At 40.5% G+C, this 18,697-nt stretch overlaps 2 protein-coding genes across 2 annotated transcripts; both read right to left on the bottom strand.

Annotated features, from left to right (window-relative positions):
• Window positions 1-251: 251 nt before the first annotated feature.
• On the bottom strand, window positions 252-5,278 carry LOC306954524 (arylacetamide deacetylase-like 4; the record flags this gene model as incomplete). The annotated part of the gene is made up of 4 exons (XM_079545620.1): window positions 252-1,026; window positions 1,344-1,407; window positions 3,268-3,484; window positions 5,096-5,278. 4 exons carry the CDS (start codon window positions 5,276-5,278, stop codon window positions 252-254), a joined length of 1,239 nt encoding a protein of 412 aa, XP_079401746.1.
• Window positions 5,279-11,742: 6,464 nt separating this feature from the next.
• On the bottom strand, window positions 11,743-17,926 carry LOC306954527 (arylacetamide deacetylase-like 4; the record flags this gene model as incomplete). The annotated part of the gene is made up of 4 exons (XM_079545623.1): window positions 11,743-12,523; window positions 13,646-13,709; window positions 14,155-14,371; window positions 17,774-17,926. The coding sequence occupies 4 exons, from the start codon at window positions 17,924-17,926 to the stop codon at window positions 11,743-11,745; spliced, it is 1,215 nt and encodes a 404-aa protein (XP_079401749.1).
• Between the last annotated feature and the right edge of the window lie 771 nt (window positions 17,927-18,697).

Below are 18,697 nucleotides of genomic sequence, written 5' to 3'. Positions count from 1 at the left end.
GGCTGGAGGTGAAGTGCCAGGTGCTCCATTTCATTGGTGTGTTTTTATTATAGAGTTTTGGTGGTGCTTTAAATAACCTTAGAATTTTTGGTAAGTAACTGCAGAATGAGAAATCAGATTCCTCATACAGTCAAAATAGAAAATATAAATCAAATGTATATGTAAAATGTATAAAACATAAATCCTTCTTTGCCAAGCATAAATTCACCAAGGATAGTGTAAGGCCTGCATCATTTTTCTGAAAAATACTTTTATAGACTGTTTATATAATTCACAGTATTATCCATTATCTTTTCTCCAGATAAAAAGGAAAAAATCCCATAGCCAAAAAAGGCTAAAATGCCATGGAAACCACTCTCAGAATGATACCAGGTTACTTGAATGCCGTTGTCCTCTAATCGCTTCTTGTATAACAGCCCATCATCTCTAAGCACGTCAAACTCACAGGTCACAATATAGCATTCTGGGAGCTGGCAAATGATGGCATCTTCAGCTAAAAGAGGGGAAAATGTCATTGCTAGCACTTCTTTGATTGCTTCATGGACTTCGGGTTTATATGAAGTGTACTTCTGAGGTTTGTAGCCTCTAATCTTGAATTCATCAGGAATATTGTCAGCACTTATCCATTTTTTGTATTTCCATTTCATGCTCTCAGGAACGTGGCAGTTTTGTATGATATCTTCAAAATATGATGGTTTTCTATTAAGGTAACGAAAACAGAAGTAGATGACTAGCTTCCGAGATAATATGGGGATTGAAGCATTCTGCTGATAGGCAGGCAATTGAAAATCTAGCCCCTGTAGTCCTGGATACAATAAGATCTGTGCACGTACTTTTGGGAGATTTCTTTTATTCACCAGTATTTGGCAAATAACCGTGGCAAAATTGGCTCCACAGCTGTCACCACCAAGGATGATGAGAGCAGGATCCACGTGATACTCATCTAAATTCCTCATGAAGTATAAGGTAGCGTTGAGACAATCAGAATATTGCCCAGGATATGGGTGTTCAGGTGCCAAGCGATAGCTGGAATGTCAAAGACATTGGGGTTATTTTCAGAGTCATTATAAAAATGTGATTTGTGTTGTTGGCATGGTAGTTGGGGAGGTCTTTTTATCTATATTTTAAAGTTTGCTTGCTTTTAACTCAGTGTAAATATAAACTAATGGTGTACAGCCATTTCAGAATGCTTCGCCTCTAAGTACATTTCCAAATCAAAGGAAAGGCTCAAGGCAGAAATATGCAGCACAATCTGAAATAGCAGACGTTATTTGCATGTTTTTCAAAACTGTTTCAATTGTGAACCATTACCACAAATGTTTGTACATAAAAGTGACACTTACCCAACAGACACAACCACTGAGTCGCACTTCTTGGCGATATAGCGACATATTCTTTCAAAGGCTCCTAAAGACAAAGCATAACAGAGGTGACATTTTAAAAGTTAAATATTCTTTTGAAAGTGTAGATCCATATTAAGCTATTGCACACGTTCTGTGTGGAAGCCACTGCAGCAGCATGGGACCAATGAGTAACTTTGGTGCAATGCAACCTTTACACGTTCACATATTTTCTGATTATTAGTCACTGGTGGATAGGGCATAACACAGACATATGAATGGTGATGCTGGGGAAAAGAAGTGTCCAGGTTGGTATCACATCTCAGCTGATGGATGACGAAAATGTCTAAGCTTGTGACAACCATGTGATAATGCTTATGCAAAAGGCTTACTGAAATTTTAGGCTTCGAGAACTCCACTGAGTCACAAAGTGCATCTTTATGTGATGCCCTTGATCAATTTTCTTACCATGATCAACACATTTGTGCAGCGAATTCCATTGCTTACTTACAAAGATTTGAAGAACCATTTCTTTTTGCTTGGATATTCCATTTGATCTTTTGCTATAAGAAATGGTGACTAATCGTTCTCTGAACTTCCCATGCTTCCTATGATTCTGTAGACATTCAGTGTATCTGTCTCTCCATCTTTTCCAGCCTGAAGAGTCTTAGTGCTTCAGTATGGAAGCACTTCTATTATCTACACAGGACACTTTCTGGTACTGTTAGATCCAATTTGATGCATGGGAATCAGAACATCATATTTCAAAACAGATGGATTTATTACAGCACCATAAAGATCTTTCCTGTTTTGTCCTATTTTCCTCTCCTAATAATAATTCCCGACATCTTATTTGCTTTTTGACTGCTACTATGCACTAAGTCAACATTTTCAAGCAGTTATTTCCTAACATAGTCCCCAAATCATCTACCACCCAAATCAGCATATTAGTCTGCTTAGACTCCATAGTTTTATTTATTAAATCAGGATCTTCAATGTGACTTCTGCACTCCACATCACCTACAGTTTTGTGTCACCTACCATTTTATTGCCCAATCCTCTGGTATCATAAAGATATTCTTCACTTCTTCAGCAGGCCACTTGCTACCCTGAGGGCTTTAGAATCATATCACCTTTCATAATAAAACCTTGTTATTGTGTTAGTTGCTTTCCTGTCGTCAAATACCAAGGGGCATTGAAGTGAAGGGTCACATACATGTAGATATGGGCACTGTATTAAGCCAAGGCACATGATACAGCTCCTTTCATGTGCTGATTGTGCAATATGGATTGCACTGTGAACAATAGTCCAACTTTGTGGTGGTTTTTTTTTTTCCTTCCAGCTACAGAGACTCACAACCTCACCTGCAGGTAACTGAAGTCTGTCTGTCATTGTGCCAATGGAGATACACCCTTTGAAATACGATTCTTTAGAAAAATTCTTATATGACTTTTAATTCTTAAATTTCTTTAAGTTCTTTCTTGGACTGTGCCTTTCTGTCTGTTAGATCTCCTTTGATCTGTGACCTACAGATTGAGATACACGGATTCGTGCTCCCACCCAGAAGATGAGTATTGAGCAGAGTAATATATCTTAACTTCTGTACTTTGAGGCTCCATTCAAGCTTACGGAAAACACTTTGGTCCAGTTGAGGTCCACAAGTAAAAATTTCTCCTTGAAAAGTAATTGAAGCTTTGTTTCAAAGAACAAATCCAAAATTTATTCTTTCTGGGAACTCTATTGTCCTTTTCATCATTATGATTACCCTCAACTGCACACCAGACTGTTAATCTGTAAGGTCCTTTTCAGTTAGTGTTGGGTTTACAAAATCTGTTGTCATTAGGAAGAACAAGTGAGATACTGACACATGGCTGAGGGGTAAAGATTTGGATTTGACTTTAAGTATAAAACTGGCTGGTTTCTTACTAATGCTCCCAAATGTGCCAGCTCCTCCATGAAAATACAGTATTCCTCTTCTTTTGCCAGCAGGTGGCCACTTGGGCTGATAAATCCTCAGTGGTACCTCGTCTACTTTGAGGTCTTTGATAAGAAGATTTGAATCTCTCCATGGTGGTATTCCATCCACCACAAGTCGCAATAAGCTTAAATCACTGCAGATCCCAAGCTTCTCCAAAATCTTTCCCTGTTGAAAAGAAAGAATAATTGGTGTGAAAGGTTACAATCCTCTTTAATTTAAAAAAAAAAAAAAAAAAAAAAAAAAAAAGCTTGGGTTTATTTTACTGCTTTCTATTTCAGGAGACAGTGCCTCATTGGAGATCCTTGAGCTGTTCTGATTGAATTGAGTGTTGCTGAAGGTTGGGAAAAAGCATCAAACCCTGTTCTACATAGGCAGTGGTCCTTTTGCTCATTATCTATTTTTGCATGTTTCATTTTGCAGATCTAAAAAATGCACTTCAGCTGACAATAGAGAGGGAAGGAGAGAAATAATCTTTGATTTGGAAATGTCAGTAGCAACTATGGGCGTGAGGCTGATGAAAGAACAGATTAGTAGGCAACTAACCAAGTGGGTTCTGCTAAAATGTATGGGAGCTGTGGGCTCCTGAGGTACACAAACAATAGCAGTTGCTTCTTCTCCTTAACCTGTGATGAAAACAGAACATTTCTAGACACTTTCCTGAGCAACCTGTTGTAGGGAATCTCCTCAGCAGGTGGTTGGACTTGGTGATCCCTGGAGGTCCCTTCCAGCCCCTACAGTTCTGTGATTCTGTGATTCTTAGAAGATATTTTTATATCTCTTTTATTAAAATGCATTATATGTTGTATGAAAATTACAGAGAAAATGTAATTACTTGACTATAAAATCAACACTTTCGAAGCCCACTATCCAAATGCTGTGTGATTTGTAGAGGAAGACCTCAAGATCCTAAATGGATTCAGTGGTCACTTCCAGCCCAAGGATGAAAGTGTTTTAAAGCCAACCTATGTAGATCTAGGAGATCATTAGGAACTTGCTTTGTGCCCATCCTTTTTTCCTCCCTAAAAATCTGTATAGAATTTGACGTTGGAAATACCACTCAACTTAGGGGATGGATGGAACAAACAAGAATGTTTAAAACTAAAAATCTCCATTTTTTACATCTTTTTCACAATAATTAAGTTCCCCTTTCAATTTGAAACATTTTAATTTTTCTATCTATGGAAGCAGACATATCAGAATTATGTTAAATTCATGTGAGAAAATACACACAGATACACATCCTTAAGGAATGAGAGAAGCCTAAACACATCATTCACATATACCTTTATACTCATATTTTCTGACCTAGCCATGTAAGAAGAAAGCCCAAACCATTGCTATCATTTTGCATTTATTTTATTGTCTATGATGCACAATGTGTGTAGGTCTATGAATATATGTATGTGTGATTGTGTATAGTAAATACAGAATGAAGCAAAATGCAGGCTTGCTTCTAAATAAATATTATATGTACATCCAGTTCAGCAGGTACACCATACATAAATAGATGTATTATTATTAATCTTCATGTGAAACTATTTTCCAAATGTAAAGAAGCTGCAGTTGGATAATGCTCTAAAAAAAAATTAAATAAGCTTTTAGGATTAGTCCTGCTTTATGAATTAATTTAACATTCTTTGGCTTGCATAGGGGTGCTTCTAGGCTTCAAGGGGATGAATTGCTGCTCCCTCGTTTCTTTTTTTCCTTAAGCCATTGTCTTCCAGCCATCCTTCCAAAACAAAAGGGAAATGCCCCGTTGTAAGAAATTGAACTTACCAGCACCATGGTGGTGATCAACAGCGAATGGTAAAAGAGAAGCTTTAGAGGTTGGTCAATTCCAGGTGGCAGGTCTGAATGGAGAAAGTCATAGAACAACCGTGCCAAAAACAGCGCTGGTACTAAGACAGGTGAAATGAAAATCACTCCTAATACTGCTAAGCTTTTATGGAGGAATGCCATTTCACTTCAATGGAAGTGAACTCCAAAAAAAAAAAACAAACCACCAAAAACCTGTCCTGCCTCAAGTCTTGGTTCTTGGGTGTCTCAGAGGTGTCTTCACAGCAGACTAAGCAATCCGTTCATTAGCAGAAATAAGTTTATTAATGTTGCAATACTCTGATACTCTCCTCCCTTCTTTGCTAATGATACTATTGGCAACACTAAGATTAAAAAAGGGGGAGGGGGGAATTTCCTTTTTCAAAAGTGGCATTTGAAATATATGGAATCGATTGATATCCTGAAGCTTGGTGGTGTCCGGCTTCTTGTCGGCACGTTATGGATGCCATCACTGTTGTCAGGTTACATTCTGGAGATGTGAGGACCCTCACAGCTGCCATCAAGCTGTATGCTCCTCTGACAAGAAAAATACCCATATCTGCATTTATTACGAACTTTGTTTCACAGGCACACTTAATTAAGACAGCATTTGCTCTGTCTATGACCTGTGGTACGTCTCAGTGGAAAGATTGGGTTAATTTAAGTGATGTGTCCTACTTCAGCTAGGACAGAAATGCATCAATTCTGCTTTTTCCATGAGATAGGAGTACAAACTGTACAATCAGTGCTGACCTGAAGCCGTGCGTGGGTCTCCCAGGAGGGGTCTGTCAACTCAAGCCCCTGGTACATCTTTTCAGAGATTGAATTTTATGTTCATTCTTGCTTGTAATTTAACATAAAGGCATTATGGATACATATATATTAGTAAGGAATGGCTGAAGTTGGTGGCAACTGATTGGAGAAACCCTTTCTGTTTTCTTCATTGAATTTCATTTTCCACACAATGACAAAGTTACAGTTCCCAAACTGCTTTCCTGTCCTGGCTTTTAAAATGAAATTCCCATCAGAAAATTGACTTAATCCTTAGCTTCATTAGCTCAATATCCAAATCAAAACAACCAAGTCAGCCTGCTTGCACAACTAGAGATAAGAATGTGTGGGATAAAGCAACTGGATTCTGCACCAATATTTGTGCAATGTGCAAACCCTCAGCTGTTCCAGGTGGCAAAAACATTCACCCACAACCCTTCTATTGTTCAAGAACTATCAATGAAGTGATGTTTCAGAATAACATCTTACTGTTTTACCCTTGTAGCTGTATGCTATTGCAGCTCCTCAGTTCTTCCTCCCTACCACAGTTTCCATGCTTTCAAAAACCAAGCAGTGACCTTAGGGCTGCCCAATCCCTCTGGCAGTGCTCATATTCACAACCATCTCATGAATTTTGGTCCCTCCTATTCTGATACACATACGTGACTTAAATAATCTGTTGCTACACATCACTTTCTTTTCTACTGATGCTTGGTCAGAGATGTTTCAAATCTTTCCATTCTGGTCAACCATTCTGCCCATGCAGATGTACAAGCAGAGGTATCTGTGATCAGTGTCAATCTCTCATAGGTTATGTTAAGCAGAGAGCACCATGTTTCCAACAGTCCACGTGGATTGATTTCTTCAAAGCTGATCTTAGATGGGCAATCACAGAGCTCTTCGTAGCCTGAGAACGCACAAAACTCTTCACATCAGTCTCTTGTCAGTCTCATAATTAGGCAGCTTTCAAACCAAACCAAGGCTGAAGTTCCAGGGTGGATGATGTGGACATCAGGTGGTTGTGGGCTGTGTTAGGAAATCGCTGACAATTGCAGTGCAGGTAATTCAGGAAGTGCTACAAGAGCTAATGAGTGACAGCGTGCTGGTGTTTAATGACTGAGGTGCTGATTCGATCGAGTACAGCCAGCTTTAGTAACTTAATGGAAGACATAAAGCAAAAAAAAATAAAAAAAAAGGAAGTAAAAGCCAAACTAATAGCTGCTGCTATGTTCCTCTTTTTATTTCTTCGTTTTGTTTGGTTTTAGTGTACCTTTCTAAATGAAACACTCCTATAAATGTGATTTACCCAGCTGTGTGTATGCATCTAACCCAGATGATGCTGTAGGACATCCATATTCCTAATGCAACGTAGCTGACTTCAGTTTTACCAAGTAGAGCAGGTAGGAATCTTACTGCTCCCATTTCTGTATGCATGCAAGGGAATGACTGAAAACAGCCCAGACCTCTTCACACCTGGTGAGCCTTACTCTTCTGATGTCTGAGAAGGATGTAGTGTGTCCTTCACAGGAACACAGTAGTCTTTAGAAATTATAGCTTACTGCATGCTAAGTTGTACTGTTTGTTAATGTGCAATGTATCTGCCTCCTACCCATCTTTCGGTGTCCTCCCTTGTTGTTATCTCCACCTCCTCACCCAAATTAGTAGCCACTCCTTGTACACTCTTATTGTACAGCTCTTATTCATGACTGAAAGCCACCATCTGTGCAGTCTGCCATAAATCCTGATTTAACCTTTCTTTCTTCTTGAGTCTGCTTTGAGGTATCACAGAATCACAGACTCGTTAAGACTAGAAAAAATCCTTTGAGATCACCAGGTCCACCTCCAACCCACCCCGCTGTTCGCATTGCCCACATCCTCAGTGCCACATCTCCACACGGAGCACCTCTGGGGATGGTGACTCCTCCTCCTCCCTGGGAGCTGTACCAACACATTGCTGCTCTTCCTGAGAATAAATTTTCCCCAATATCCAACCTGGAAGCTCCCCTGGTGCACTTTGAAGGGTCCCAGCCCTTCCAAATGGCCTCCAGGTTCAACTTCTGCTAACAAATTCTGCTGTAAATAGCTGAACTGTGACAAAAATTTCAAGTGGAAGTGATAACAAATGTTGTGTATTACATTCAGTGATGAAAAACTCAGATCTGATGTCGTTCAGTTCAGGTACATTTTTAAAATGATGACTCTCCAGAAGGCCTTTGTTAATGCAGTGCTTTGGAATGTGGGTGAGTTCTTGGACCTCAGTGCCTCAGCAGTGAGATGTTCTGTTCCTCGAAATGGGTGAATCTCCTCTCCACCTGAATGGAGTCCAAATAACTGCTCCAGGTCACCAAACCAAGATGAGTCCTTTTTAAGTGCTTAGTTTGAATACAGATACCAAAACTGCAGCCAACCTTAACTTTCTGTGGCCAGATCCAAGAGTTATTACTGGGAGCATTGGACAATCAGCAATTGCTTGAGGCTGAGCAAAGGAAAATGTCAGGTACTGCAGCTGGGGTAGATCTATGCACAGCCTTGGAGTGTCTAAACCACCCACTGACCAATTGAAACATCTTTTGGGGGCTCATATTTTGATCCCAGAGCACAAAGTTGTCTGTCAGGTTATTCAGATAGCATTGAAAAATCAACTGTATACTGGAATAATTAATACATATCGGTATAAAGTTCCTTTACAGTGAGAAGATGATCTTTGGAGTATTAAGTGAAACTTTGACCCAATCACGAGCCCGTATCTGTAAAGAGCATGAAGCACTGGCTAATTAGTGTGTAAGATACTTTGCCTAAAAAAAGGGTCTCATTGCAAAAAGAAGCTTAGTGCTGAGATTTTACCTTGAGTACTGAAAGTTTGAAATTACCAAGTCATTAAAGGAAAGGTCTGTAGTATCTTCAGCATGTCATCTTTGTGGGTTTTTTTTAACCCATGCGATATTTGACAGTTGCTAACCTTATGTTTCCTTCTCATATCTTCTGTATGTTAGGATCAGTGTTCTCTTCTGTCACTTTATGGACAACCTGCCACCCCTGTGGATGGAGGAAGGAAATCTCAAATTTAGTGGCACTGGTTTCCCATGTGCAAAGTAGTCAGCATTCAAAAGTCCGTACAAACTGATTTGTCTGCCTCAAAATCAGGAAAGAATTGTGGATTTTTTGCTATTTTGATTATTCAAGTTTTATTCATTCTGAAAGGCCGTGTGGAACAGCCTTGTACATTTTCCTCTTTTCTTTTTTTTATTTTTCTATTACTCTTTGTGAGTGTAACTAAAGGGCATTCACATGTTCTTGCAGGCTCCATTTTCCAGTTTGCTGAATATAAACAAGGTCACCATGCTAAGCAGTGGAGAACATCCTTCCATTGTATCTTCTAGCTGAAGACTTTCCTTACATCATTGTCTGCAGCATTCTTTGTTTTTGATTATAGTTTAAAAAAGGCAGTGGTGGGTAGAAAATATATATAATAATGTCAGATGTCCAATATCAGAGTAAGAAATGAGATAGTTGAGTACAAGTCTGTTTACAAGTGACATTTTTATTTGAGAATTTGTCTTCCATCTCAGGAATTCATTATCGACGTGAATCCTCAGCAAAGACCTAAGTTAAATGCCAAATTGCTTTCATCACAATGCAAGTAGATGTAAAATGTTTCGTGCAGTTATTTGTCTTAATTGGGCATCAAGGAATAAACTGTATCTAAAAACTGAACAAGAATACTCTGATCAGAAACTTGCTTGTCCTGTTTGCTAGGGGATTTCTAAGCTCACAGTTTATCATCATTTTTAATCATGCACAATAAACTCATTCTGTTCTTCATGTAACCTCAGCATTCTAACTGATTTTACTGACAGCTGGGAATCCCAGGTTTAATGGCACTGGGATGGGCTGCCCAGGGAGGCGATGGAGTCACCGTCCCTGGAGGTGTTCAAGAAACATTGAGATGTTGTACTGAGGGATCGGTGGGGAAATATTGGTTGTAGGTGGACAGTTGGACTGGATGAACTTGGAGGTCTTTTCCAGCCTAGGATGTCTCTCTTCCTACAGCTGGACATTTAATGAAGTAAATCATACATATTTTGCTTACTACGGATTATCTGCCTGTCAGCTACTCTTTTCCTTTGAAAGCTGTAGGCTTATTAGTCTCCTTTCTCAAGGAAATAAACTTTGCTATCTGCTCTATCTCCATGTGTTTTTTTCTTTTTTTTTTGCTTTTTGATTGCATTAATGAAATTTCACCTAATTTCTTAATCATGTTTCCCAAAAAGAGACCTACAGCACTCAGTCTGAGGATTTCTCTGCTTTTGTACATTAATGAAGCTTAGGACGAGCTCGTGTGGAGAAGTAGCTTTGTTTGTACTGTACAAGAATAATTTGTGATGGTTCAATATAAAGTTTCATATCATACCTTTAAACCCTACTGCAGGGGAGCATTTATATGCCAAGTGAGGAGGAAAGCCCCACTTTAGAACATGACTTGTCCAACAAGTATGAAATGGTGACATTTCTCCTCCTCTTGACATCTCTGTTACAGTCTTCTATTTTGTTTTTGTTCCACTTCATCCCTGTTCTCAGTTTGTTGTAAACTATTTATGACCAGTGTGAACTTTGATTTTTTTTTTTTTTTTGCATTTTTATTTTTCCTTCTCCCTCATTCTCATTTCTCTGCCATGGCACTGCTCATCATCCTTCTGTGGGAAAGTGCTTTCTGCTTCAGGCTGTGCAGAGACGGATATTACTGTGCATTCACATTTTTCTGTACCTGTATAAAGAAGTGTATATGCATTCTTAAATAGATGTTGCATTAACCCTTATTTCTCTACAGCATCTATAGTTCTTATTATTTCCAGACCTCCTGTCTTTCCACTTCACAGCATCCCAGAGTCCCTGGCTGTTTGGGGATGGAGGCACCTCTGGGTCTCTCTGGTTGCACACCCACAGCACCAACACCACTTCCAGGTGCGTTTAGATCCCCAAGGAGGAGAACCCACTGCCTCTCTGATGCCTGTACTGGTGCTCCATCACCCACACAGCACAGAAGTACTGCCTGATATGTACATGGACCCTCTCTCAGTTTGTGCCCATTGCGTCTTGTCCTGGCACCAGCACCGCTGACAAGAGCCTGGCTCCCTTCTCTCTGCACTCACCCTTCAGATCCTTAAACACATGGAAAAGATCCCCCAGAGCCTCCTCAGCTCTGGGCTGAACATTCCCAGCCCTCTCAGCCTCCTGTCATGGCAGGGATGCTCCTGGCCCTTGGTCACCTTGGTGTGTGATGGATTCTTTCCAGTAAGCCTGGGTTTCTCTTGAACTGGGGAGCCCAAAACTGAAGGATGGTTGCAAAGCTGAGACTTCATTCTCTTATGTCTGTGCCCACACCTTTTCTGCTTTATTCAGTTTTCTTCAAGCTTGTCTCAAACTCAGCTTTCATCAGATATGTCATGGACCATCTTGTTGTGCACTTAATTTGTAGATCCATCCTCCGTTACTTCCCTCAAGTTGTCCTCAAATCCCAATTTATTTATTACTATTACCAGAACTTTATTAAGCCAAACTGCACTGTGAAACATTAGTCATGGGTACCAGACCTCTTACAAATAGAGGAGAAAACTGTGAAATGGTGGTAGACAAAATCAGGTGATGTTGTCTTTCTTCAATCATCAGTAAAAATGAAGTGAAAACTCTCACAAAATCAATTTCATGGGTAAAAACCAGGCAGAGCCAATGCAGAAATTTCAGGAGATGTTTTAACCAAAGGAAAACTGAGAGTATTTTTTTAAAAAATCTTTGCAGGGAGAGATAGAAATCAGGACGTGAAAGCAAATAATGGAGGTTTACATCAATCTTAGAAATTTTGTTATCTTTTCCAGGCCTTTAATTCCAGATTGGAATGTTGCCACCTTACTATAAGCAGCCAAGAATATTGTTCCATGGAACCCCTCTTCCAGATGGCACAAGGTCACTTTTATACCATGATCCTCTAATCGTTTCTTGTACAGCAGTCCATCATCTCTGAGCACGTCGTATTCGCAGGTCAGAATGAAGGTCTCAGGAAGCTGGGCAATGACACTGTCTTCACACAGCAGTGGTGAAAACAAAGGCTCAAGAAAAGGCTTGGCCAGCTTGTAGACTTCTTCTGAGTACTGTGCTGGTGGTCCTGGAGGTGTGTAGCCTCTCATTTTAAACTCATGAGGGATATTATCAGCACTCAGCCATTTCTGATACTTCAGTCTTCGCTTTTCTGAAATATGGGAACCTTCAAGTAATACATTTACAGCAGACAAGTCTTTATTGAGATACTTCAAACCAAGAACGAGGGTTCGTTCCCTTATCAAAACAGGAATTTTGGCATTCTGCTGGTAAGAAGGCAAATTAAAGTCTGCGGCCTGGAGAAAAGGGTATATTAAGATCTGTGCTCTCAGCTTTGGGACATCTTTTCTGTTCACCAGCGCTTGGGCAACAGCAGCAGTCAGTGTCCCTCCACTGCTATCTCCACAGACAATGATGCGGGCAGGATCCACTCCATAATCTTGTGCTGTCTTCATGAAGTGAATGGTGGCAGTGAGACAGTCCTGGAATTGGGTTGGATATGGGAACTCAGGAGCCAGGCGGTACCTATGTGGGAACAGAAGGGTTTCAGCATGGTCACATCTACTGAGTGGACCCACGCTGTCTTTTCAGTTGTGCATTCATATATTTCATTGTGAAGATGGGAAAATATCCTCAAACTATAATTACAACAACAGAAATTATAGTAATTATTGCTTGCAGTGTACGAGGGCTGCTCCAAAAGGAATGCCTCCTATTTTATGGTGTTGGCCCATGGCATTGGATGCAGATGTTGGTGGGTGGCAATAGAGTTTGAACCTTCCCATCAATATGCCAGTACATTTTGTTGCTGTGTGACAGATGGCAGCAGAGGGGCAGTCTGACAGCGGTGCCTGACATGGAAGTGCACATGGATCAAAGGGGTGGTGTTTAATTCCTCCATTCAGAAAAATGACATTCCACTGGCATTCATTGACGCTTGCTGTACATTTATGGAGATGGAACAGCAGATGTGAGCGCAGTGAGGGTGGGGGGTGCATTTCTGCAGCAGTGCTTGTCTCCACTGGTGCAGATTTTGATGAGCACAGCACGCAGGCTTTGGTTCATTGCAGATGAATGCGTAGCTCATGGTGATGACTACGCTGAAAAATAGCGTTCTGTAGCTGAGAATTTGCTCTATCAAATCATGTTACCGTGCTCTTTGTATCTCTCATAGTTACCATGGAAATAAACAGGAGACATTACTTTCAGAGCCATCTTTATTTACTGCTTTTAGTGTTTGAGGGAGCTCAGTGCATTATCCTCTCTTTGGAAAACATATCTTTAGTTATTATGTTTTAGGTGACTGAGGAAATGAGTTGAGCTGTCTGGGCAGCCATGCTTCCATCAGAGTTAATTACACAGTGTTGGTTTCAAGTTATGTGCATGGCTTTAGGAAATAAATAAAACCATCCACATCCAATGGTAGCTACAAATTATTCCGATGGATTTTATTTGGAAATTAGCAAGTGGGGATTAGTGAACTAATTCTTTCTAAGAGTCATTAGTGCTAGTGAAACACGTGTGATCGTTAAATACAAGTGCTCTATGTGGTTTGCAGGGAGTGTGGGTTGCAGGAACTAATGCATTAAAGAACTAGGAACCCAGGGGGAGACAGGAGGACGGTGTGCTTGGATTTACCCTACTTACCCAACAGACACAACCACTGAATTGGTTTTCCTAGCAAGAATGCGACATGTTCTTTCATAGGCCCCTGTTTAAAGAAAATAATAATGATAAAAATATATTTCAGGGGAATTGTAAGTTGCTTTAAAAGTAAGTCAGAAGAAAATATTCTCAAGACTTTCTCTCTGTTCTGCAGTTATAGCTTCACTGTAAATCTCCCACAGCTGGTGTGATCTAATCTGAACATTGCTCACAGCCTTGTTACATCTGCGTGAAAAAGTTCTTATGAACTTCTCAACTTTTCTCATAAGCATAAGGAGAAGAGAAGCGATCAGAGGAGTTGGAGGTGCACAACCTGTATAAGGATAATGTAACAGAATGCCTGCTACTCAGAAATGAAATTGTCCTGTGTCCTGACACAACTTTTTTTGATTTCTCATACTTAGCCTCCTCCCTCTTCTCATCATTTGATAAATGCCCCATCAGCTCAGTAACCACATAGCATGCTTAGTTACAGTGTTTACATGACTTACGAATGCTTCCAAACCGTCCAACCCCGCCATGAAAGTACAGGACTCCTCTCCTTTGGCCACTGGTTGATGTTTTTGGCTGGTACAGTCTTACTTTAACCTTTTCAAAGATTAAGTCCTTGATAATAAGACGTTTATCTTTTAGTGGTGGTATTCCATCCATTATAGCTCTGAGTAAACTGACTTCTGACATGATACCAAGTTTTTCTAGTAATATTGCCTGTTAATAAAGGAAAAGGAAACACAAATTATCTCAAATGTTAGAAATGTTGGGTGACAGAGTGATGTTTTACAAATTATCTCATTCTTCAGTGGTGAAATCCTGGCTTAGTCTCTATTAATGGAATAAATCTATTTATAGGCTATTAATAGGAGACAGAAGTGTCAAATACTTCATACAATCATAGAATCACAGAATGGCCTGAGTTGAAAAGGAGCACAGTGCTCATCCAGTTCCAACCCCCTGCTGTGTGCAGGTCACCAACCAGCAGCCCAGGCTGCCCAGAGCCACATCCAGCCTGGCCTTGAATGCCTGCAGGGATGGGGCATCCACAGCCTCCTTGGGCAACCCGTTCCAGTGCCTCACCATCTGGGTGAAAAACTTCCTCCTAATATTTAACCTAAACCTCCCCTGTCTCAGTTTAAAACCATTCCCCATTGTCCTATCACTAGCCAATACTTCCACTTGTTAGGCTTTAAAGCAGCCCGTAAAAGAACGTTTTTCCATAGCATCTTCCACAGCCAGCTCCTGAACAAGGGTACTCCTGATCCTTGCCTCCATCTCCACATACTGCAGTGCTTTGTACCCAAACACAGTTAGAATGGATGGTTTGTTGGGTTGCCGTTATTCCTACAGAATACAGAATTTGAAATACAGATGTGTATTTCAAAGAGAATTCTATATACAGCTTGTGTCTTCAGATCCCATTGTGAGAGTCTTTCATCTCGCATTTAAAGACCTCAGTAGTTCAGCAATGTGTCCTGCGAAGGTTGGTGTAGGTATCTCATTTTGTGCCATTTCAGGAGCTGATCCCCCTGTGCAAGAAGGATCTTTTTGTGGTCCGACTTTATTCCCATTTTAGTTACTTCTACTGATCTCCTGCATGATAACCATGGGAAAATAATTGTTTCTTTAATCCTTCACTCCCCTCTGGTATTGTTTCCTCACACTAGTGTTTTTGTAACAGTAAGGGTTGCACCTGTAATTAACTGCATTGTTTGTATGTTGTCTTGGAAATACAAAAAAGAGCAGAAGAGTCCATATCAGCTGCTGTGCTTAATGCTGGCAGCCTGACAAGCAACTGTTAAACCCGTGATACTTTGACTGATCAGCTTTCATAGAGATTGGCATTTGTTTATATTGCTCTCATTCACCTCACTGTTAGCTCTGAGTATCTGCTGTGGATAACTGCAACAAAGTACAGCTATCACATATAACAGGGCATTTGAGCTGGAGGGGACCCTGAAGGCCATCAGGTCCCACCCCTGCACTGAGCAGGGACACCCACAGCTTCATCAGTGCTCAGAGCCCCTCCAGCCTGACCCTGGGTGTCTGCATTCCACTCCATGATGAAGAACATCAGTTATTGGTCAGGACATGTAATCTTCGTAGTTATTTCTGGTAGTATGCAAACAACATTTTTATCTGGTGGAATTGTTTTAAATTGCACAGCAGATAGAAGCTCCATAAGAATCAGCAGCGTTGGCATTTTTGCTTTCAAGTCCATTTTTCAGCTCAGCCTCTGCCATCAGTGCATGGAGTGCCCACCAGCGGTCATTCACAATGCAGTGCTGTGCTCCAAGAGGAAAGCAGTGTGAAAGGCAGAGAGGAACCCTAGCTGGTTAGAAGTGGGAGTGCAGACACATGCCTGGGCAGAGGAGCAGACCTGCAGCAGCATGCAGGAGGTGCTGCCTGAGGGAGGGAGGCGATGTCTGTGCTGACTGCAGTGTTAGAGCCCTTTCTTTTCCTCACACAGGTACACAGACAGAAGTTATGTGTGTTGCACGCTGTGCCAGCCCTTCTGCCTCAGTCATTACTAAAAGAAATTGATTCCAAGAAGTTACAGAGCTATTAACACAGTAGGTAGTGTAATGTAATCAGCCCCTCCGTGTTTGCATCTCATTGTTTGCAACTCAATTTCCCAGATGGAGTTAGTCCTCTGGCTACCTCTAAAATCTGTCAGTTTTTCTTCTTATAGACCAAATTCTAAACCAATACTGAAAAATAAAGAATGGGTAGATTTTTCAATGAAGAAATTTGATTAAGACATTCCTTATTTAAGTATAACCTCAGAGGTGAATACAGATAGTTCCTCAGACAACTTGTTAGATTGTGCACAGTTACATCAAGCTGTTTTGTCTCCAGTGACTTCACATGCATTTTTTGTCTAGATCTACCATAGCAAACTTTAATTTTCCCTGCAGTTTTGGTGGCCATTCCTGGAGAGGACCTGGCTACTTTGAACAGCAACAACCAGAGCTCCTACTGAGTACACATCGCATTGTGCCTGGTCAGTGGTGGGGGTGGGCTGCTGGTTGGACCTGGTGATCTTGGAGGTCTTTCCAACCTTAATGATTCTATGACTTTATGACTCAAACTTTCTTGCATTTATACTTTTGTTTAACTACACATTAATCGTCTTACCTCTCTGTTCCTGTTTTTCCTTGGCCTCTCACTGACCAGCAGTGAGGATACGAAATGATAAAATCAGAAGCTGAGAACTGCGTTAGGGTTAGGGTTAGAGTTACCAGTGAGCTTCTAAATTCTGCAGTTTGGCCTGCTGCATACCAATTGCACAAAGAACAAACTTAGATGGAAAAAGAGTGTGCACACAGCGTTTGGAAAATGTGGAGTTCCACCTGTAGTGCAGTAGGTGTAAGAAGACTTTGTGTGACTTCAATTCCTGTCCTGTTTTCTTGCACTGCTTTGTATCACAGCAGCGTTCAGGGCTGGGTGAGGCACCCCTCAGGACTCACACTGAGTCACATTCTCAGGAACTTACTGGCTGACTTCAAAGAAAGCTTAATAAGCAGTGTAGCAGGGAAAAAGAACAAGATAATAACAGCAGAACATGGAATTTCAGTGAAATGTCATGCACAACCCAAAGAAAGTGAGTGTTTTCCTTTTGTCATTTAAAAGGCTAAAAGAAGCTTGACTTAGCCATCATAGAAGTGTTTTTTAAACTCAGAATAGGAAATCACACAGACACTGTGAAGGAGAAAAGTGATGAATGTAGCAGCTGCCCTGCAGATGGCTCAGAAGTCATGCATTTGTAGGAGAGAGCTGAGCTCAGTGCAGCCTTGCATTCTCTCTTATGCAAAGCAGAAGTTTAACATATATCGTGCAGCAGCTGTTTGAGGCTGCACAATTTAAAAGCTAGAACTTAAGCCATCGGGAAAAATGAGGTACTATGCTGTCTGCAGTTTATTTTTTTGTATTGCTTGCTTTAGTGCTGCACGGCAAGCAGTGGGGTTGAACCACAGGTATCCACGAGAGTGCTCCCATCACCAAATAAATCCAGCTCTGTACTTGATATATATCGATTCCAAAACATTTCACTGATCCCTTATCCCTCTATCAGAAATCAAATTTAAAAGGTAGCTTTAAGCAAAGTGTACTTACCAGACCGAAACCAAAGTTCATGATGTAATGAAAAGCATAAAGCTTTTTGCGCTCGCTGAATCCAGGTGGGATGTTTGCTGTGGGGTGTTCATAGTAGAATCCCATTGCCACAACTAGAATCAAAACAAGAAAAATGGTGAAGAGAAGTGCCATCTTGCTGCACTGTTAGGAGTCAAATGGAAGAAGCAGCTCCTTCCCCCTCTGACTTTTGCAGTATTTCTGAAGGTAAAGGCACAGGTTTGGCAATTCCCTTAGAATCCCATCATCCAGCTTTTAAAAATCCCAATAGGAAGGTGAAAGCATGTGGCAATCAAACCATACAATTAAATAGACAGTAACAATTAGTCATGAGGGAGGCTTGCATAAGCAGTTTTTCATATTTACAGCTAACATGTTTTGGTTCTGTGCCCATTACCGTATGTTCTTGACATATCATCAGTGTTACAAGGAGATAAAACTTATTACATCTCTCCCTATTGCTTGAATACAGTCAAGCCTGTCTTATTTCTGAGTTCAAGTGGGACAGGATTTCTTAGTAATCACCTTCAGAGCTGTTTGATTTCTTATTTATTGTGCCACCACATCCTCCTTTCTCAGACCCCTGGTGAAATCTAGGTTTCAGCATTGCAGATGTTCCTCCTCACCTTGTATTTGGTGCTGGTCATACGAATTACTTGTTTGCTTATGTATCTATACACATACACCTCTATCAAGAATGTATTTACCCTATTCTTGATCTTTCAGCTTAGAATGGAATCTTTTTAAAGCAAGGATAGTATTGAATGTTGGTTTTTGTATGTGCTATGATCTCTTCTCGAGAGCATTCACATATGTTTTATTATTGCTAAAATAAGAATAATAATGGAGCAGCTGACACACAGGCCAGAAAAAAAAAATCACTGCTGGTAAAAAGCAGAGGTGATT

Source organism: Tetrao urogallus (genome assembly GCF_951394365.1).
Source record: "Tetrao urogallus genome assembly, chromosome: 21".
NCBI lineage: Eukaryota > Metazoa > Chordata > Aves > Galliformes > Phasianidae > Tetrao > Tetrao urogallus.
The sequence above is the reverse complement of the archived record's forward strand: the minus strand, read 5'-3'. Positions and strand labels throughout refer to the sequence as shown.